The sequence below is a fragment of the Phalacrocorax aristotelis genome, chromosome 16 (assembly GCF_949628215.1).
Source record: "Phalacrocorax aristotelis chromosome 16, bGulAri2.1, whole genome shotgun sequence".
NCBI classification, from domain to species: Eukaryota; Metazoa; Chordata; class Aves; order Suliformes; family Phalacrocoracidae; genus Phalacrocorax; species Phalacrocorax aristotelis.
In genome coordinates this window covers 14,656,388-14,679,392 of record NC_134291.1, presented here as the reverse complement: position 1 = coordinate 14,679,392, position 23,005 = coordinate 14,656,388, and the positions used below count along the sequence as shown (strand labels likewise).

Below are 23,005 nucleotides of genomic sequence, written 5' to 3'. Positions count from 1 at the left end.
ACTGTCAGGCTGCCAAAACCAGCGTGGAGAAAGCATGTCGGAGGTGCTTGCTTAAACAAGCTACTTGCTTCTCACTTAGCATTCCTAGAAGATCTGAGATTATAGTTATCTTGGGCTCGAGCTCTGAAGGTGACACTTATCACACAGATTAATCTGTTGTGGAGATGCTCGTTACAGTCGAATCTGAAGGTAGTTACTAGAAAGGCACCATGGTTCCTGTGCTCTGAAAGACAGAATTTTTCTTTCATCTTCAATGCACTAGAGAAAGACTCCACTATCAGACAGGTCAGAATTACATCCCAGTCCAATTTACTAAAAGTTACCTCATCATTTATACCTGTGCAAAATAAGGAAGGGAAGATGCTAGTCCTGTAACAAATACATGCAATGGAAGGTGCAAGACAAACTTTTAGCCACTGACAGAAGTAATGCATCCATATAGGAGCTGACTCGTGTCGCTTACACAGCTTTCAAAAGGAATGGCTGTTCATGCTGTGTCTGTAATTAGAACTTAGTTACAATTTTACTTTCTCCCACTTAACAAGAAAAATTAATCTAAGTTTCTCCAAAAACACCCACCACCCGGTCTCAAACCCCCGTGCCCCTGTATGGGTGCCTGCTTTAGACCGATAAAAGGCCAAGAGGGAACATGGCTGGCTGCGCGTGGTATCGCTCCTTATCAAAAAGCCAGCACACCCTGCTCCCGAGGGACCCACGCACAGGCCTTTCTACGAGTGTGCTCCCACAAACAGACGGTACAAGGCACACCAAAACTAGAAGCAGCAAGTTACAGCAGTGCTTTGTCCGTGTATGACTTGAGTTACACGTACGGTCGAGTCCTGAATACTAATATGAAGAATAATGCTTTTTTTTTCCCCTAAAATCCAGCGCCTCACAGACACAGTGCTGCAGCACCTGTGCTGTCTCTACTGCTGACCAGTACACGCTGCAGTTCCTTTCCAACAGACCACGCTTGCTTGCACTACAGCTTCGCAAGAAAGCGTAAGGGACGGCTCTCTTCCCTTCTATCCGTTGTAACATGCGGACTGTGCATGCTTAATGTTAACTACCATTCCAAACCGATACTACAATGCAAATATAAAGGCAGTCTGACCGACATTTTTATCGTGAGATTTCTGTAATTTCTTCACCAACTGCAGCAGAAGCTGCACTTTTTAGGGGACACAGACTCCAACCACTGTCTAACCGCTGAAAAAGTAAGCTCGAAATGAAATACTAACTGGTGGCACCAAAAATAAACCCAAACCCACAAACACCACAGAATAACTAAGCGTCCAAACTAATGGACTAAGCTTGAAGACATGAGTAGATTTATTAGGAAAGAAACTTACGTAATAGTAAACGTTCAATGACAGAGACAATCAAATTTGTAACAGAAATTCAAAGATGCTTTATTTCCATTTCTCGTATATCAAGAAGCTAGGAATAGCTTAGTTGTAAAAATGGGATTCATTTTAGTTCGATTCACACAAATACTAAACATTTATTCTTGTGTTTTAAAGTCCAAGAATGAAAACTTGCAATTAAACACTGAGCAAGCCATGTGTTCAGGTTATGTTGGTTTCTTATCTTAAAAAGTCTTAAAGAAAAAGAAAAAGGATACAGGACTTATATTCTCAGTAGCATATGTGCTATTATCAACACATCTTTCTGAACTCTGGGAGGAAACACCAGTCCTGAATTAAATTTTATAAAAAAAAATTTCTAACTCAACTTTATATTTTTCTACGCCACTACAGCTTTCTTTCACCTCATTTTAAAGCAGATCTTCAGTTTAAGCTGTCTTCCGCTGTCTTCGCAGACTCTTCACGTAGTAGTCCTATAATGCAAAATTTTGGGAAAACAAACAATTAGACAGCATTAAGAGCACAGAGTTTTTACCATTCCTACACACTGGCCCAGTTGTTAGCTGTCACCTTAACTCTACAAAAACGTCAACATCGAACATGACTGGCTTTAGAAGCAATAACATAGCATTAATAGTTTCATAATCAACATTAAGAGTTCCTAGCATAAATAATGGAACTACAGTAACAATTTATGTTGCAAGAAGCTCATTTATCAGCTGTACTCTCCATTGTTAGTTCCTTATTTCAGGAATACAACTAAAGACCTTCTGTAAGAGTAAGAAAGCTATGTCAAGAGCGGGGAAAGAAAGTTTTCCTTTTAATACGGTATTTGTATTTCCTATTGTTTAGCTGTTTCATTTCCAACAAACAGTTTTTCAGCACACATTCTTGCCGTGAACATTGTAATCATTTGGTGGCATCTCTCTTTGTATTTACATTTGCCTTAGAAGTCTGTTATCAGCCATTCCACTTCTCAGTACTACGGCTGACTGCAAAGTCTCCTACACAGTAGGAAATATTAAACACATACCTCTTAAAGACTTGAATTGCATTGAAAGTAACAAGGCGATTATTATGTAGTGTTTATTGCATTTTAAACGCTTTAAAGATATCTAATTCTGGGCAGCACTGCATCCCTACATACAGTTGAAAGAAAATTCCATTCTGTTAACATCAGATTTACAGTATTCACACAATACACAAAAAGTCCTTTTCACTATCTCGAAAATCAAAAACACAACAGTAAGCTTAAAGATTACAGGCAACAGCATTCAAACATGGATGTGGGTAGAGAAAGGAGTACCTGGCATGAGTACCTGCTTAGTTTGACTGAATCCTTGATTTTTAATTTGGCTTTTCATGGGCCGCTCACAACACCAACGCTGTGTGAGGTATGGTAGTCAGCTGCAATAATTCATAAACCCTACACTTCCATCAATCCAATGCTACTGGCTCTCGAGTTACAGAACAAACTGCATTAGAATGCAAGGCAATAAAGCAAAAAAACTAGAAACATCCTTGACAAAGAAATACTAGCAGTTTATATGAAAACAAAGTAGTCCAACATGTGCCTCAAATATTAAGTATTAAAGCAAAAGTTTCTGCTGATGTACCAACACAATATGGACTTAAATACAAAAACAGTTCAACTTTTTTAAAAAAAAAAACGATAACAAAATCCCTAAAAATAAAAAAAGGATAATTAATTTTTCTATGGTGGCTATATTACAAATATGTCCCAAAGAGGCACACTAATGGGGGCACGAGTCTGCTACAAAATAGCTGAGACAAAACAATGTACCTCAAAATGTTTTGCAGGACTACACTGTCTTTTCCTTCAGAAGGTGCTTTAGTATGTCTTCTTACTTGGCTTAGTTCCATCTTCATCTGTGCATACTTACGCTGCACTGTTAAACAGTAACAAAAAGCCCTAATCAAAGTTTGAAATAATGCACTTACCTCTGCCTGATCTGAGGTCATATCAGATCAGTTTTAATTGGACTGAGTGTCACCTTCAGATTTAATGTCTTCACTGGTCCCATTGACCTCATTCTTAGTATCACTCTCCTTCGAGTCTGTATTTGTGTCTTCACTCTGTTTTTCTCGACTACTGGACTTCATACTACTTTTTTTATCATCAGATCCCCTCTTTTCTGCCATGAAAGAAGACATTGACCATGGATTTCAAAGTAAAAACAAACATTGCACATGTGAGATATATATTGCATACAAAATGGGACAATTACTTTCAATAGCAATAACAGTAATAGTCAAAAAGTTACAGAAATAGGCTTCAGGCTACCGTGCTGGAATGGAGAGGGTAAAAAAAGGTCAGAGGGGACAGCACAGGGTGGGGAAAAGAGGAGAAAGGACAGACCTAGCAGAGGCAGCTACTCAGCTGTCTGTTGAAATAGAGAAACTGGGGGTAAAGAGGCAGTCGAGAAGTTAGGCAAACGTGTGATCACAGCACGTGGCTTCCTTACTTATCGTGGGACTCTCTTTGTCCCCAAGTTTTAATTTATGATGTGTACGGCCTTCTTTGGTTTACAATTCTCATTACATACAGTTCTTGAAAAGAGAATCAGAAAAGAGCGATGGGACAATGCATCAGTGCATTCCCAAATAAATCAATACTTGCCAATTAAAAAAAACTAGCAACCCCAAACTAGCAAATACTCGGGGAAACAAACAATACTAAGCACTGCTAGCTTTGAAGGTGGGGTCACAGTGACAAGTCAAAATTAACTTCACTGTACAGTAGGTCACAGAAGCTGCCTGCTTGTCAGCATTATTAATTCTTAGTTTTATAAAAACAGCAGTCATTTATAATCCACTCATTAAAAACGTTTAGGGAGACAGTTCGGAAGGTACATAAAAAGCACTGTTTTCCAAAGGAACAGCAAGATGGGAGGGACCCCACAATTCCATCACGAATCAGAAAGCTGACTGAAGAGTTTGCTATGCTGCTGAAAAACTCATCTTTTCCTCAATAAACTCCAAAGAAGGAAGGAAGCCAGAAGTAAAAATATTTCCATGAGAAGAAAAACATTCAGTATTAAGAGCTGTGTGTCTCATCCGTAAATTCAGTATTTGCAAATTTCATAAAAATATCAATTGCTTCTGTATTTTCACACCATAATAGTCAACCTTTGATGAGTAAAGACACCTTGGAGAGAGAAAAAAAGTCTGAAAAACCAACCTCTCAGATGTCACCATACAGAACAACATTCATGCTCTTTTTTCTGATTATTCCTTGCTATCCGGGCAATTAAAATAAATAATATATATATTTTAGATATATATATCCCCAACACAGGAGCACACAGATCGAGCACTCTGAAAAAGCTATTTTAAAAAAAACGTTATCACCTAGACTGGCATAACACACTTTTATAGTCTAGAAGTCAAAGCTGAAAATTAAGCTTTAAAAGGAGAAGCAACATCCCAACTTCTTTGTTTTAAAACCGACCACCAAAGGGGGGGGTAAAGCCCCCACACGGAAATGAGGGCGGCTGCCTAAGGAACGCTACTGCTGAGGTTTCATCTGAAGCAGCACATCCATTGCGCGGTGCTTGGAGAAAGCACGCAGTGATGGCAAAAAGCTAGCTGAAGAACTAATCGGTTTGTATCTGTCTGCCCTCGGTTTTGCAACTCCGCAGGTAGATTGCACTCTAACTAACCTTGTTAAAAAGTCTTCTTTTTGTGTCTTATAGGTATCTCCGATGCACACGTAGATCCACTGAGGAATAGTAGTCTTGTTTCCCCGCAGAGGACTAGTAGTCAGTCCAATAATCTTATCTTCTGTCCTATGTAGATATGGTAGATCTTAATAGCCCTATGGATGTGCAGTGTGCAGGGTTTTGTTCTGTTGTGTTTGTTTCTTGAATTTGGTCAGGAAGGATAATTTTGTTTAAGGTTAAAAAGTTACTATTTAACTGTGGTATGAAAGAGGAAACTCTTCTAAAAATTTTAATGCTAAAATAGTTTTACCATAGCAAACCTCCAGTTTGCCAAGCAGAACTGAGAAAGTGTATTCAACAAATAGTCCAATAACTGAACTTCTTTCAGCTCCTGGAGTATCTGCAAGCAGTTAAGTTCCTCCACTGGATTTTCAGTCAGTAGGATTTCTTTCTTTAAAAGCACATACAATTAGTCTGCTGTTGAAACTGTGTGTATTATTTCAGCTGCGATCTATTAGGTATAATCACATACGCTGACTTTGCTTCCTGATTCGACACATGCACATTTTTCTGACTGAGTTCGTGTGGGCAACTGAGAGGTGTTTTGTGAGAATTCTTACCAAGACAATGTGAATGGTTTTTACTGTTCAGAGAATGCAAAAATCAGTCAAATATAATATCCAGTAGTACTGAGGGTTTGGGTGTTCTGACAGTATTTGCTGAGGTTTAATCACTAACAGGAAAACACAATCACAAATATAATTATTTTTATATCAGTATATGAATCCAGATTAAGGAAGCTAAAGAGACATGTTAAAGTACTCTGGAGACATGTTCCAGTACTAACCCCTCATAAAACGAAGGTACTTGCCAGAACAGATGTTTTTCTTTTCTTAAAAAACCCTATTTACTCCACCTACTCTGAGGTCAGTTTACTTGAACAGTAGTGGCGTTCCGCTGGTTTATATTAAAGCTAATGCTCAGCTGGTGTTTATGACTGGCAGGCTCCCTCCTTTAGCACATGTATCCCTGTTCCTGAACCTTGAGTCAGAAATTAAGTGTCTCCATTGTTACATATACTTTTTTTCTTACGATCTTAAAGGTCGCTCTATTTCATAGCATTTTAGTGAACGAGAAGCCAGGGCTTCCGAATTTTCAAAGTATGGCACTGATTTACTGTGAAACAGTAGGCAAGTCTTGGGCAACTGTGCCTTGCTTTTTCTCCTGTTAAGATTCATGTTTATAGTGAATCTCTATAGTCTTGAAATCTAAGTGAAAGGTACTACCATGAGTACTTACAGCCAGGCCTTTGCTGCTTACTCTTATAACTACAGATCAATGGCGGAGAGAAAAACAATTCCATTTTGAAGCCAATATTCCCAATGGAGCAGTAAATGTAATAAGTCTTAACTCTACATTACTTGGCTTTGTGCAAACAGTAGAGCAGGTAGCCAGCCACATGCTTCAGATATATGGGCCTCTACTTAACTACCTACAATGCCACACTGCAAACAAAGACGTAATGGTGTTTACAGCTTCATTGTAGAAATTCAATGCTTGCTTGTTAAATACTACTAGTTTGGGGTTTTCTTCTTCTCCTCCCTCTTTTTTTAATTAAAGATTTTCCCAACAAAAGGGAACACAAACTTCTTCAACATCACAGTCCTGCTCTAAGGCCTATTTGTGTTCCTACAAATATTATGATCACATAGTCAAAAAAAGTAACTGATTTTCCCAGGTGGAATTTCCATCACAGCTCATAGCATCACCTCACTGTTCTCATTTCTGGAGGAAGAAAGTAGCAAGCAGCAAATAAAGTGGCCGGCAAGGAAATCAGTCATGTTAAAACTGAAAATATTGAGATGCTGAAGAAAGTTCACTAGCTCCTCTATTTATGGAAGGATTAAGGAAAGAACTGAAAAGCCATTAAGCCCAAAAACAGACCAAAATGGAATAAATAAGAACAGTTATTTATATGCATAGATACACACAGAATACTGCATAGGACATTCTTGACTAAGTACCAGAAATATTTATAAAGTAGGCAAAAAAGGCACAATATCAGGTAGGAATAAAGTCACAAATGGACAGATACAGGCTATGATACCGACTGAGTTTGAACACCACGCATCAGTTCCACTGCCAGTGGGCAATCAGCTAAAACCCACTTGCTTATAAAGGGCAAAGCAAAATGACAGAAGAATCAATACTAAAGATGCACCGCAGTATAAACCAGAAAAATTAAAATGGCCCAGGGAAGTCAGGCAAGAAAAATACATGAAGGATTACCAACATTTTGGGAACTAATCCGCTGGATAAACGTGGAAAGGTAAGGGTAGGGCAAACTGGCCAGTGCAATGCAGACACATGCACATGGCACCTCTCATTCCCGAGAGTCTCCGAAGGACCTCAGGAACATCACGTTAGCGTTTCATCCATTACTGACGGTCAGCTCTAATAATGAAGTGGGGTGGCTGTTTCAGACTGGACATTAGTCAGCACCCCAACAGAGCCAGCAGTTTAAGCCAGAAGTTAGTATTACAGGCCTCCAGAAGTTTCAGAAGACTTTTAAAGGGGGGAAATTCAGCGATAATAGTGAATTAGTATCTTTCCACAGAATGTGAATCTGTGGTGTTCTCTCTGTAGTTCTTTTCAATCCTACTTAAAGGTAAAGCTTCTGAACACCAGCCTTTGATGAAGCAGTGAGTCACCATCAATGCCGCTGTACATGGCATGTACTGCTATAAAAGTGTTCCAAGGACTGATACAGCATTCCTTTGAGACTCACCTGAATACTGACAAGGCAAATCTCACTTCATTTAAAAAAAACAAAACACCAACCACAAAAAACCCACACCCAAAACAAACAAGCCCACCAAACAAGCAAGGGGGAAGGATGGTGGGGAATAGCAGGGAACTGGGGAGAGGGGCATGAAATTGTAATTTAGAGTGCTGCAGAAATTCTGCAAGATTTATCTTGGACTGCATTCATAGACTAGAAGAAAACCTTAAAAGCACTGTTAAAGGAAAGTAAAGGAAACATGATAGTGCAGATAAGTGACAGATGGTACAGGTGAAAAACCAGCTACCAATCTTGCCCAGAACATGTACCAGCAAAGGGTGATTACAGAAATATCTGCTAACAGTAGGAACAGAAGATATTCACTCTTATGAAAAAATCTAATTACAGGCTTCGGTTTTACTAAAGGTAAACAGCAAACAGGTCTTAAAATACATCAAAATCTTCACACACCTAATTTGCATACAAAGTGGTAAGCTTTTAGTAACTACTGTAACAGATAAGAGGTGGACATGGGTGTACGTACGCACACATGTGCATTAACAATAACTAGAATGAACAACGCGCTTCAAATAGGTTAACAGCAACATATACAGCTTATAAAACCAGATCTGATTTGATGCTAAGACGACCTTTCAGTTACTCACTGGAAGACTAAGAGCTTTTGAGACTTCAGGGAAAGATTAGTTTCAGAACTTGATACGAACTGTTTTCAAACAGACATACCTTTTTCTTTTGACTTCCTGTCTTGATCTCTCTCTCTGCTTTTGCTTCTGTGCTTGTAGGATTTCCGATCCCGACTTTTCGATCGTCTCCTGTCCCTGCTGCGAGACCTATGTTTTCTTTCTGATCTATCATGACTTCTGCTTCTTCGTCGGTCACGACTCCTTAACGTTGAGAAAATTTCAAAAATATAGATGTCAGCTGGTATTTTCTAACTTGGAAGGTATCGTAGTAAAACAGTAGCACTTTCTAATACATCAATTATTTACAGAAAATAAATATTTAAAACAAGCCTCAGCATACTGTATATAAATATTTCTCAGTACACAAGACCTGGCTTCATACTGCCTTCTTCATTTACCCAAACATTCAACCATACAGCTTAAAAATATCCACTACTATGAGTTAAAGACCAACTTAAGGGAAAAACAAGACCCTGTCCTTTGGGAATATTTGTCTACTCAAAGGCCCCTCATAAGACCACTTCCATCGCAATGGTGTCATCTACTTCCAAAAATGGAGAGAAGTCAGTGAACATGCAGCAAAACTTGCTTATCCTTAGAACCAGTAAGGTATGTCTTTGCTTAGAGATAAGAACAGTGAAGCTAACAAATCTGAGACATGACCCAGGCTGACAGACCGAGTCCTCACAAGACTTCTACGTTTTGGAAAGTTACATGAAAATACACACACATACCTGCTTCGCCTCCTTTCTCTGCTTCTTGATCTTTTGTGGTCTCGTGAACGGCTGCACCTTCTGTCAGATGTTCTGCTTGAATGTCTACTCCGTGAACGACTCCTTTTACGTCTGTCTCTATCACGAGCCCTCTCTTTTTCCTTTTCTTCTTCTTCACGTCGTCTCTTCCTTTCCCGCTCTTCTCTTTCCCGTTCCCTCTCTTTCTCTCTCTCTTCTCGTTCTTGTTTCTCTTTTTTTAACCTGTCATCACGGTCAGGTTCTTCTGTTCTTTTTCTTAACTTTTCCTTAAAAAAAAGTTCACAGAAAGAAATTAAGATTAATCAAGATAAATCATTCAATATAAGTTAGTTTTACATTCTGAGGATGCAGAAGCTTAAGCTTTTAAGGTATTTCAGGGTTTTTTTCCCCAAAGGGCGGCCTACATGGAAGCACTTTCTAAAAATCCCAGAAACTGAAATCCTTTGTCTTGCAGAACTTTTTTGCTTGTCATTCTCAAGAACAGAGGCCACACTGCAGTTCTTTACAAAGGCCACAAAAAAATTCCCACCTAAATTTACATCTTTGCTTATATCTAGTGTAAACACATATGACAAAGAATATCAGTGCAAGCAAAATGCTAAACACGCAGTGGGATTCCATTTAATTTTTATATACCATCTCTGGAGCATTTCACGCACTTGGGAAAAGTCCACTGGATGGCCTTCTGCTTAGCACAGGAAGCCTCCAAGCAATTCTTTTATGTTCAATAACTGAAGAGATGCTTACTTTTAAATCTTCTACAGTAGCTTTTATTTTGGCATAACCCATGTGCTGCTTTCCCATCAAGTGGTCATCTACCCTGGACTGTGCATCTCCTACAATTAAAAAGGCTCCACAAACTTCACAAACTTCCATTTGCTTTTCTTGGGCTGCAAAGCTCTCAATCGTCTGCAAAAGAAAAATATTCTATAAAGCAAAAGAAAAGTTTTAGCCAGAAGCCGGTGAAGAGGTTTAGAATTCTGTTACTGTTGTCAAATCCTAGGCACTAGTTAAAGTAGAAAATCATAACAGCATGCTTTGTCTTTGGAGCACTGCATCTACTAGGATGAAAAGGGCAAAAATAGGCTACGTACACTCTTTCCACATACGTCAGAAGGAAAGAGTCAATTAGAAAAAACACAAAACAAACTCAATTCCTCACTGCAAAGGCTTAATATGTGTATAGCCATATCTGCAGCCTCCTTCCAATCTTGGGGTTAAGGAAAATAAAAATCAGTTTTCTCTTAAGATGATTACTTTGGCATCAACTGAAATGTCTGGAGGTGCAGAATAACCATGGAATGTCTCAAGGAATGAAAAGGCTAGAGCACCCCATGAAGAAATACAAAAAGGAACACTGGGCTTCTATTTAAAGGGATGGTGGTGAAATTAATTCCCTGTTTCAAAAGGCATACAAGAAATACACTGGAATTTCAACATACACCCAAGTGATCATTGCTGCGCAATGTTCATGAATCATACAGTATGGACACAAACACTACGGCCTGCAACATTTAAGAACTTTTAAAAAATAAAACAGGAATCACAATTTGAGCATATCATTAAACACCAAAATATAATGTTAAACATAAGCTCCTCTTTGTGCGCAGTAATTTGCTACTAACACATCACCTTTGGCTTCTGTAGCTCTCAAAGTCAGAGAGATGCCAATCTCTAGTCACAGCCCTAACACAAGGGCCTTCTGTAACACAGTCAGATTGGCCATTCAATGAAATAATATCACAGAGGCTACCTGGCAGAGTTTAACTGAGACCTGAACTAGAGTAAGACGCAAGCTCACCTCCAGGACTGCTGTGTAACTTACTTCATAATTTGGGTGCATGAAACCCACTCTCAAGGTGGCATGCTAAATCACCACACTGGATTAACACATTTAAATGTCATGTTATTGTCTACTAAACTCTGCACAGAACTTGCATGCCTCCAGTGTAAGGACACGGCTATTAAGAACATACTGTTGCACTGAATTTTGAAATAAGTCTGACAGAATGACAAACACATTACTTACTGAAGTTGTAGACCTCAGCAATTCTCTCTCCTCCTTTAACTGTTCAACAAGTTTCATCATTCCTTGTGCCTCTTCCACCTTCCCTTCTGAACCTAGTTCTTCAATCTAAAGGAAAATAAAAAAATTCAACTATCATTTTTAATCAAGTAACAAAAGCAAGAGATCTATCTTGCTGGGGGTAAAACACCCTCACCTGTTGTAGAAGTACATCAATTTTGTCAGTTAACACCTGAATCTTCTCTTCATTTTTACCAGTAGGTCCCGCTCCCTGCCAAACAGAACAAGTGGGTTATTTTAACTGGAACAAACCAACCAATGAACCCTTTAAACCACATGAATGTATGTCTTCTCATATTCCACAGACACTTCACAAATAACCTCCTCCTGCCTCTCCTCCCATGAAGACCTACTAATAATAGTTTAGTCTAATGTAAAACACTCAACACAGCTTATTCCACTCTTGCTGAGTGAAGCAAGTTCTAGTCACACTAATTCCTCCTAAATCAACAAAAACGTTCAAGGCCCCAGTCCACAAAAGGTAAGACATCTGAATTCAAAGTCCTAAATTTGAACTCTGAAACCACCATGCAGCTACTACATATCTTTGCAGACACTCAGGTATGACTTAAAAGTTCCGTGGGCTCTGAAATCTAACTTCAGTGCAAAAATAATCTAATTTTAACCAAAATGTACTTGTTAGTAGCGTCCTCTCTGTGGGCTGCTGGAAGAGACTTATATCTGCTTCCCTCACAACCTTTGCTCTATTCCACAGACAATAACCTCTCTTGACGGGAGATACTGTCCACAGCTCCTTCTGAAGCAACCGGACTTCGCACTGAACAATTAACTGGGGCAGCAAAAAGGAGCAAGGTTACCCTAGTAGTCGGGAAACTCTCAGAGCACAGGCCACAGTCACTACTCCAAATCAATCAGGGGACAAGAAAAAACATGTGGAGTAAACATGTAAAATTTTTCTCCCAGTCAGTTTAAGCTCTTCATCAACAGCTGCCTAGTATGCAGCTTGGGACTGACAGAAGTTCCACATAAGTATTTCTTTCTCACACATCCGTGACTCCATCATTGCCTTAAAGTGGTGGTGCTAGAGCAGAAAGAGGCTACTGCCTAAGGATGGCAGCTGACAGGGGGATTTAGCTCCATGAGCTGCTGCAAGACCCAGTACTCGCCTACTTCAGTAGTATCACTGTGATACAGCTTACTAGCTGAGGGAAGAATATGCAGCTAAGGGAGAGAAGGTAAACTGAGGTTAACAGGGTAAAGACAACACTTCACAGGATTAACATTCCAGGGCAAAGAACAGATACTGATTCTGGGGAAACAGAGACAGGGAGAACAGAGAGGGACTCTTGCTGACTGTCAAGCCACTTGACTTGTCTGTCAGGGCTAGATGCAATCTGCTGGCTAACAGATTAAGAGACTTCTTTAATGGGAATCATCTGGAAAACACTATATTTCACCTGAAGAGGCAAAGTACAGAGAACATGAAGACGCTACCTAGAGGCTATCTAGAGGAAAAATTCCCTCATTGATTCTTCCAGACTCACCCCAGAAGACTGTTGATTCTGTGACAGTGCCAAACGAGCATGGCCTCTTCGAATCCTGCGTTCTACCTCTGCAAGTAAGCTTTGCAAATAGCGTAAAAAGTCCCTTTCGTATCCCACTTTCATAAAACGAGAGCTCTTCTCATACCTGGTAAAGTATTTAAAAAAATGAAAGCTCATGTCACTCCATAATGTATGAAAAATAAATAACGAAACCTACAATGTTATAAATTCTTGCTCAAGGTAAGAGAATATTATGCATTTAAATAAATGTTTACATAAATCAAAAAGCAATTAGCTTTGCAGGGTTGGATTGCTTTTAGGACATTTCAAGCATACTAGAAACACTATTTGCATTAACGTATCAACCAAAACACTTACTGTTTACGTAGATTTTCATCATGAATTTTTTCACAAGGACCTAAAAAGACCACACAAAGTTTAAGCTTGCGTTCTTGAATGTTGTATACACACACTATCAGCATTTGTTTGTGCACCATGATAGAACAGAACTATAAACACTTCCCAGGGACTTTTATGCCTGCCTTTCTGCTTCCTTTGTTTGGAGTTTGAAACACATTAAAGAAAAAGAATGCCAATACGGTTTAATAATTGTAAAACCAAAGGAGACTCTGAATGACTTGAAGTTTTCATATAAAACAGAATTTCCCAATCAAGTTCTGTATTGGTAAAATGACACAAACAAAATACCACCTTAACACCTGGGCCTTAAAAAAAAAAAATCAAGCCACGTATGAAGGGTAGTTTAACCAAGCACCTTCTGAGCTCCACACAGTGTTCTTTGTAATAAAGAACTGGCTAATTAAAATGCTGCTCTTCAGGGTAAAATTAAGATTAGGAGGCATGTGGCCTGAGTTCTTGAAGGTAGTCAAGTTAAAATTCCCCACCTTCCCCAGCCTATCAAACTCTTGAATGGACCTGGAAATTAACACTAAGACAAGAAGCCTGTTTTTCCTAGTCACCATCTCCAAACTACATGTTGTCCGCACACCATTGCTTGAAAGCCACTAGTAATTTAGAGATGGCCTTCAGGAATAACTATTATAGAAAAGAAGTCTCTAATACAAAGAAGCTCAAAAATGTATGCTCACACAAAAATAAGTTAAAACCGTGCCCAGGTAGAATAAACCAAACCAGATGTCTGCACGTCAGGAGGAGAAGCCCCCCGCATACCCACTAATTCAGCTTACACTGTAAGAAAAAAGTTTTTTCACTTAGAGGAAGTAGGATCTGAAATAAATATTGTTCTTAACCTACTATATCACTGGCAAGGCTTTAAAAATAAGAAACCCTATTTTCAAAGTGTTTTGACAGAGCATTAAACAATAAAAATGTAGTTTGCTTGCAAAGTTCGGTTGTAAATACATTTAAGTCAATAAAAATTATAAGGCTTATAGACTTACCTAAATCAGAACGGGTATTTGTAAATAATTCAGCTGGGCAAAAGCCGCAAAGGTAGTATTTACAAACCTGACAGAAGAGAAGAAAGAAACAGGCATCACTTTCTTTCCTCATGAATTCGCAGTCTTAGGTAATCACTTCTATGTTCTAAAATAGAGCGTAAAAATCCCCTTTGTACACTGCAAAACTTTTACACAGGTACACCCTCTATCTTTGCGTCACTTGGAAGCAGTAAGTGCCACATGGTGCACCTTAATGCCAAAACACCAAAAGTCTTACTTTCTATTGCAATAATGGTATTTCTTAATTTATTGCTGAGTCTTTAAGATTACAGGAAAGTGTCATCTATTTGTAAATACAATACAGTATTTGATACTTCCAAAGGAAATAAATCAGATTGGACTATTTTAAAAGTTACTGTGAAATTCCTTAACTGTGAAAACCCACAAGGTGTGAGAACGTCTGCCACACAAGCATGAAAGCAAGTTCCTCTTAGCTTGCCTACGACAATTTTGTGTTCAGCCTCCATTTCTTCAGTGCTACTGCCTTGAAGAACTGGAGCCATCAGCATCCAAATGTCAGGTACTGCCTCAAGGGTTCTGATGTCAATGAAAAGCCTGAAGAACACACACCATGACTATCCAAAGGCTTCCCCACTCCAAGGCTTTTAAAAATCCCTACTTTAAGAATGATATGCAAAGAGACACTGTATCCTCTTAAGGCAGACACAGAGGACGTTCATTTTAACCTGGTTTTCTGCCAACTAAAAAGGGGTTTGTTTTGTTTCTACATAGCCTGTTTTTACATTAGCAAGTCAGATTCTTTTTGGTAACAGAAAAATACCACTAGGAGGTTAGGAAAAAACCCAGCCAGTAAATACTTAACATATGATGGGATAAAACCAGCTTTTGTTAAAAAGATTATTTACCCTCACCCATGAGCATGGGCTTAGCTAGCCAAGTTGGTCAGGTCTTGAGTTCATACACAGAAAGATCTCCTGTCTATCCATCAGAACAGTCAGAAAGATAAAATCAGGAATACTTTCGCCCCTAACTTCATAAGCAATCTTAAATAATTAATTCTTCAACAGAGCCTTCTGCTAGATGTGATTGCCATTAACTGTCAATCCAAAACTAGCCTGGACATTCTTCTAATATCTCTTTTCTGTTACACCAGTTTCTAATATTTGGCAAATCTAGTAACTGCTACTGCATATGTCAACCTAGATCGAATAGTCTCACATATACTGTGGACAAAGATTTGCAACACATTATTTCTTAAAATACATTCTGAAGTATTTTAACAAACAGGGGTGAAGAGAAAGATCCAAAGCCTACCCCACACCAACATCTCACTGAAATGCCTGTGACACCAGTTGATCAAATTAGATCAGTCTGATTTATTTTTCCATGCTAACTGCCAGACTGCAAATCAGAACACGGAAGCTAAAACTGGACTGACTGCTTTACAGATTACACAGAAAAACAATCAAGCTCTCTACTAACAAACCATGGACACAACAAAAACAAAACAATCTCATTTATTATATAATTTGAATACTTCTCCCATGATCCTGCAGCTACAGCACTGTGGCACCTATCTGAAGCAATTTATCAGGAACAGTTAAGAAAACACCACACAACATCACAAATTTTTTTCTTCTCAGGAAGCAAGGAGAATGTTCCTGGACAAAATCTGTTTTCAGAATCTGCTCTCTCCTGTGAAAGCTGCAATGACCCTTGTTTTATTATCAAGTTTGTTTCAGGGGAGCAGTTTTGGGATGAACTCCTCTACTAGTCAATAGAAATATAATTTCTCTCTACATTCTTTCTCCTCCATTTTCTCATCCTCACATCCAAGTATTAGGGTCAGTGAAAAGGCACTTCCTCAAAAACTTTCTGGGATGGATTAGAGAGTTTCCTAAGACATAGAAGGCACAATAATAACAGTCTGACCATATTATGCTGTAAACAACGAGCTGTAGAACACCTTTTATAAGGTCAAAAATTATGCAAACTGGCTTGTAACAGTTTTGAAATAAGTAGCAACAAAAACAGCAAAGGCAATCAGAGGCAGAAGTATGATGAAGGAAAAGAAACAAACCACAAAGACACAACACCAGAAATAATTACAATTATTTTATGAAGCATCATTGCTGGGAAAAGCCTCCTTTTATGAGCTGACAGTTACAGACAAAAACTGTAGTGACCAATACTAAAATGCACAGCTTATACATGTGTCACATGCTGTATTAATTATTTATATATTCGAAAAAACCCTAACAACTAAAACCACACACACTGAAAAGTTGCAGTAATTTTCTCCTAACGAGCTCTGGATGCTGTGGTACCTAGTGAATTCCTTGACATGCTCTCCTAAGAGGCAGCCTGCAGACAAATACTTAAGAGTGGTTCAGACTAGTGTGTCTGCAGCAATTTTCTCCCTCTCTCATACCTATTTCTTTATGCTCTTCAACTGATTTCACTTCAACAGAAAAACATTACTTGAGAGAATTTGCCACTATCTTGAAAGGTATCGTTCTGGCTTAGCTTCATGGTGTAGTACATGTGCCTTCACAAGCTGTAGATGCCCATCAGCTGCACGTACAATCCATCTTAAGTACTCAATGATGAGCAAGAACAGAAAGGGCCAAGAAATGGCTGAAGCATCCCAGAGCCATTAAAGGGTTGAAACAGAGGTGATATGCTTCAAATGGCACTACTCATCCATGGCTTATCAGAGTGCTGCACTTAGCACAAGTCAGAAGTAATATGGAAATACATTCCGCGTTTGCAGAAATAGCAACAGGCAATTTAGTACAGATATTTACCCATGCAGGCAACAAGCACTTACTCCTTTTTGCCAAATTATTCTGATGGCTCTGCTACCAAGAAGGTGGAACAGAGAGAAATGTTACTGTCAAACTACTGCAGCAGGATTTGCCATAGCTTGTGTCTCAAAGCCATTAGGTCTCACATTTTGACAAGACACTAGAACAAAAACAGGTGGACACTTGGAACTTTTCACTTCTTCATCTCAAATTCACTTGGAAGTGGGACAGTAGCATCCTTCACCCCAAAGTTGACTATGCTGACAGCAAGAATGCCTAGGTCTTCCAGAGTTTGAGCCAGTTCAAAGCTTTCCTGAATAAAGAAACTATTGACAGTTCTGTATCATTAATACTTCTACATTAACACGTTCCTCTTCTGCAAGAAATTAGTTACTGATAGACAGGTAACAGTATAACTGTAATAAACAATTACGTAGACAAATTCCTTTAGGCAGACAATTCCTACTAAAAAGGCTGAAGATAAAATCCAGCAGATTGTGGCTTACACACCAAAAACTTGAAAATTCCTTTGTATAGATGAGTTCTTTGAAACCATTAAAGTTCACCGGCATCAGGCATTTTACGAGCAATGCCCACCCACCCAAGACCAAACAAACATAAGCCCTCCTCCCAAATACCACTCTTTGAAATAACCTTCAATTACTAACATTCTTCCAAAACAAGTAACACTTAAGTCCTCCACACCTCACCCCCTGGAGGATTAAGTTCTGAGATTCTATCTAGATGCAAACCAATTTGGCATTAAAAAGTGCAATACATCATAAATAGGCAATACCATCAAATCCTAACTTAAATACAGAACCTACATTTTGAGAAACTGCATTCCTATCAGAAATACATGCTCACAGTCATTTGTCCACAACAGCTCTCCACATCTCCCCGCTTTCTGAAAATTCTGAATTTACCTTGAAAGAACCATCATCAGAACCTCCAAGCCTTATACAAAGCAGGGGTAGTCAATGCTGGGCTTTCTTGTGCTACAGAAAAGCCTCAGAACTGTTATGCAATTGCTGTTTCCAGATGAACTTCTTTTGTATAGGTGGCACATTAAAGCAAGAATGCGTGAATCAATAAAGTTACTGTTCCAGAAATATACTTTGTCTACAGATATGACAGTAAGAAGAAAATATATGACATTAATAATTTCCTCCTGCACAGAAACAGAAAGCCTTTATGCCAAAACCAGAATTGATCATCTAAGGACATGCTGCAATACTGAAATATACTGCCACTGGGATTTCAATTTTTTTAAGATTAAAGGCTTTAATCATGTCAAAGTAAGTTGTTGCAGTAAGAACTTAAGCTCTACAAAATGCTTTACAATACATGGTCAACATGTTTCATTAGAACTGCAAATAAATGCTCAGCTATTGCACACACTGCTTTTACACCTTCAAAACAACCTACTCCTATCTCGTATTTCATCGCACCTTCCATATAGTTTTTGATACCCACCTAAGTGCAATTTACCAATGATAAAGAAAAGAGAGATGAACATGTTTTGATAACTTTCCATATCTGAAACTGATGAAATGTGACAAACCCCTAACCTTTGGTATGGGTACTACATGTTGATATACGGCTATTTTTACAAGAGATGTCATTAGCATATGTATTTCATCTGGAAAGCAAAACAGCAATCAAGGAGATGAATTAATGTCACTATTTGAACCTTATCTGCATTTCCCGTCCTTTAAAACATGTCAGCACTGTAAATGTAATCTTTAGGTGATGCAGAAGTCAAACCGAAACACATGTCAGTTGACTACAGGAATCTAGGAATACATTCCTTTCAGAGAGGCTGCATTTAATTATGGCCCTATAAACTTCATAAATAAAAGCAGGGGCAGAGCAAACAGCAGCAGCTCCTGCAAGACTGAACGCTCAACCCTAAGCCTGTGAACTTCCCGCTGGCCTCAGACACAGGACAGCTCTCCACTTTCTAAATTGTCAAAGGAGGACCAGGAAGAAGAGACAAGACCCTGCTTCTGAAACAACAAAACCGAACAACAGCTTAGAGAGAGATTCCTATGGTTACAGTCCATCTCTTCAGCCTAAAATTGGAAGCTTTACCCATCTGAAGATCAAGAAAGTCACCTGAACTCGATTAAACAGAACGAGGCAAAACAAAATCCCAAGAAAAAGTAGTCTTTCTCACTGTAGGAAATAAACCCAAACAACCCCCTATCTAGTCTGTCTGGACCAACATAGCTCAAGCTATTTACTTTGTATTTCCAAAGCTGAATAACTCCTTCTTGAGTTCAGTATCCAAAGAAAACAGGTAACTGAACACCTAACTGAATGATGATATTTCGTTAAGAAGTCTAGAAAGACCTTAAAAAAAAGCATGAAAACTTCCTGCACTCAGTTTCCTCCCAATGTGCACAGCTTACCCATGTAGTTCCTTGCACTTGCATAATCTAAGGCAAGACAGATATGTGTCCTTATCTCATGCATTCCAAGACAAATTAAAACATGTATTAGCCACCTTTAAAATAACATAACTCTTGTTTGAAAACATGAAATTCTAACCTCTGTGATTAAGATGCAATTTAGAACAGCCAAAAGCAAGCATTTCTACCTCCTCCCAATTTAACAACATCCCAAGAAAATGATAAAGAGGGGAGGAGCTAAACGCTCTTTGCAGCTCAAACCACAGAAATTCTTATCACACAGGTAATAAATAAATTGTTATAACTGTGACACTTCAACATATACCATAACTCAAAAAGGTATCATGAACGGGGGGAGAGGGAGGGAAGTATTTCAGCAGAGCGTTCACCTCTCCCAAAGCAGCAGCTATAGGAACTTCGTAACTACCATTGATTTTCTGTGAAATAACTTACAATACGAGTGTGATGGATGTCACTAAAAGTCATCACTCATTACAGCTCAACCATACCTGGGGAGAAACCCCACTCCAAATTATTATTAATAGTAATAATAATGATCGCAGTATCAGTAATAATAATAACGTTAAGTCCTGTTTGAGCTATTTATTGCAGAAAATTTATGATTTATTCATTAAATATGTGTGGCACCAAGTGGGGTGGTGGGTGGCCCATCACCACATTAACAAAGAACACAGAAGTACTACTAAACAATAGCACTGTTTAGGTTACCCTCCCCAGGCGCTACAGAATTCCTTTGACTGAGAAAGTACACAAGGAATCAAGCTTTCTTAGCAAAAATCCTCTGTTTCAAAAGTCTTAGGGTTCCTCCTTGTGCTACAACCAGTTAAGTCAGTACGCATACCGCTGCACACCCCTCTGCTTCCTTCCCCAATACCACACTCAGGAAGATATCCAGAGATACTCATCTTCAGAACTAACATCCGTCTCATCTCCCTTCGTGCAAGCCTCTACTCAGAAAAGCAAAATTCCACAGTCGCCACCCCCACCCCCCACATTATTTTTATTCTTCCCCACGGGGGATCTCAGCCAAGCCCCTGCTCCCGTCCACCGACACTCCGCGGAGAACACGCCACGGCAACCACGACCTCTCCGCCGCACGCCGCCACCCAAACACAAGGCCTCTCTCCTCCCGGCAGCCCAAACAACAGCGCCAGCCCTCCCGCACAGCCTTGCTATGGTGGGATCCTCCTCCCCCCTGGCCGCTCGCTTCCTCCTCCTCGTTTTAAGGCTCACCGCGGTTCCCGCGCAACGGCCCGGGCCCAGCCCGCCCCGCCGCCATGCAGGAGCCCCGCGGGCTCCGCACCACGGGCCCAACCCGCGCCCCCGCCAGACCCGGGGAGCCCCCCCCAGGCCCTCGCCCCTTCCCGCCACCCCCGCTGCCGCCCCCAAGCCGGGAGAAGCCGTAGGTCCGTGCCGCCACGGCAAAACCCCGGCCCTGAGAGGGGAACGGGGTGGAGGAAGAGGCGGCTCCGCTTCACTCACGCTCTCATGGTCCCACCGCACGTTGCTGCGCTTCTCATCTGGGGCCAGGTTTCTATCCCGGCCCATAAGCTCATCTAGGAGCTGGGCGGCCGATATCATCGTCTCCTCCTAGCCGAATCCCCCCTCGCCAAACACCGGCTCCGCCGCCGCCTCTCCTCCCCAACCGACCGCGCCGCCGCCGCCGAGACTGACAGAGACAAAATGGCGGCGCGGCTCCTCGCCCTGCCCACAATGCACCGCGCGGCGCCTCAACCGCCTCTGGGGCCTGGCGGAGCGCGGGACGGCGGCCTCGCCTCGCCCCTCGCCCACCCGCGGCGGTGCCGGGACGGCTCCCGGTTCGCGATGGCAGCGGGAAAAAACCTGGGGCGCGGCCGGACCCCTTCCCGCGACCCGGCCTTGGGGGGGTGTCGTCGCCCGCACGGCAGCTGCGAGGGGCCTGGTGGGCGAGGAGGTGCCAAGGAGGCACCGCCACCGGGAAATGACACCACAGAGAAACACCGCACCGGTGCGTGGGTGGCCGCGAGGGGCCGCCGGGTGCAGCGCAGGCCGGTGTCCTGCCCGGCAGGGCGTCACGGCCCCGGTGCTCGGTGCTGGGGTGGGAGGCCTCGTGGTGCTGTTCATGGCGGAGGACGCAGGCCTGGGCGGCAGCTCGGGGGTTATCACGGTCCCCTCTGCTCCCTGGCAGGGGCAAAGGCACCAAGAGCATCCCTGGAGCCCGGCTGGTGCTCCCCTGAGCGCCTCCAGCAGTGGGGGTTCCCTCAGGAATTCTACCCACACGTTGCAGGGAAAAAATTCCATCAGATCAAACCTGAGGGTTAGAGCTAACTTCCCTCAGACCTAACCTTAGTGATGGATCTTGGAATGAGGTTCTGCCCATTGTGTTGGGCTTTTTTTTCCTTTCTAGACGTGGCTTTATACCTCATCTTTGCTTTCACATACCAATATGTGAATATTGGTATCAATATGTACCTCGTATTGGTACTTTTTGTTATCATATCATACCAATCGTATTATATATCATATTGGTACCAATACATACCTCATCTTTACTTTCACATACTGATTTTCAACTATTTCCCAGTTTCTCAAAGTCATTTTGAACATCCTCAGTGCATGGAATTACTTCAAATCTTTAATTATATATATTTTTTAAGAGCTTCAAGTCTGTATTCATGCTGATCCTGTAAAAGCCACAGGGTTCCCGGTGGCCTTGCTCAGAATCCCCGAGGGCTTCATGCGAACGCCAGCGTTACCTGCGGAGTTTCCTGTGGGAAATCTCCCCGTAACGCCGCCGTTACGCAGCGCTGGAAGGCACCGCCAAGCGCTTTCAAGCTTTGCAATTTTGTAGTGATTTAACAACCCACTGGAACTGTTGGAAGAGTGTAACTGAAATCAGCGCCACACAACCTGTGTGAATTTTCAGTCTGAATATCCGACAGCCTGGGGTTTGGGGGCGGGATGGGAGGCGGGTGTTTGCTTTAGGAAACGGGGGCAGAACTGGGCTGTGCTTCAGCTGCCTTATGTTGGTCCAGGCGCATCAGGAAAGCAAACGGGTACGTCGGAGCCTCGCTGCTGCACGGTTCCCCGGCATGCCGGCACAGAGCGGGCTGGAATAGGAATGCCTAGGAGTGTGGCTGGAGTTTGAAACTATTATTTTGACCTTTTATAGTTGTGACATTTTTACCAGCGCTTCTCTCATGCATAACTTGGTTTAGGACAAATCCGCAAAGAACAATACCAGCTTTTCAAAGGAAGTAATGCGAGTTACGGGAATTACCAGTAATCTTTCCAGTTGATTTGCAGGCAGACGTTGATTTTTTAAAAATTATTTTTCTTTGAGGCATTAATGGATTTTGCGCAAAGATGGTGAGCATTTCCCAGAGAGGACAACCGCCTGACCCCAGAGCTTGCGAGAACAACCAACAGGGCAGGAGGCACTGTGTATTATGCAGTTATATGT

The 23,005-nt window shown here is 41.0% G+C and overlaps 1 protein-coding gene across 13 annotated transcripts; it reads right to left on the bottom strand.

The window, feature by feature from the left end:
- Window positions 1-1,309: 1,309 nt before the first annotated feature.
- Window positions 1,310-21,273, bottom strand: LUC7L3 (LUC7 like 3 pre-mRNA splicing factor). Of its 13 annotated transcripts, XR_012663404.1 has the most exons (14): window positions 21,046-21,270; window positions 14,301-14,367; window positions 13,258-13,297; window positions 12,880-13,024; window positions 11,511-11,585; window positions 11,318-11,422; window positions 10,036-10,197; window positions 9,271-9,554; window positions 8,577-8,737; window positions 5,051-5,176; window positions 3,383-3,523; window positions 3,172-3,277; window positions 2,687-2,752; window positions 1,310-1,840 (listed from the first exon to the last, which is right to left on the bottom strand). XR_012663404.1 is itself a non-coding variant. In XM_075111474.1 (13 exons), the coding sequence occupies exons 1-12, from the start codon at window positions 21,142-21,144 to the stop codon at window positions 2,728-2,730; spliced, it is 1,428 nt and encodes a 475-aa protein (XP_074967575.1). In that variant the 5' UTR covers window positions 21,145-21,273; the 3' UTR covers window positions 1,310-1,840; window positions 2,687-2,727. The 13 variants fall into 13 exon arrangements, 9 of the variants coding, with proteins under 9 accessions (XP_074967575.1, XP_074967577.1, XP_074967574.1 ...); XR_012663402.1 differs by lacking the exon at window positions 2,687-2,752 and having other exon boundaries at window positions 10,036-10,215; window positions 21,046-21,273; XM_075111474.1 differs by lacking the exon at window positions 5,051-5,176 and having other exon boundaries at window positions 10,036-10,215; window positions 21,046-21,273.
- Between the last annotated feature and the right edge of the window lie 1,732 nt (window positions 21,274-23,005).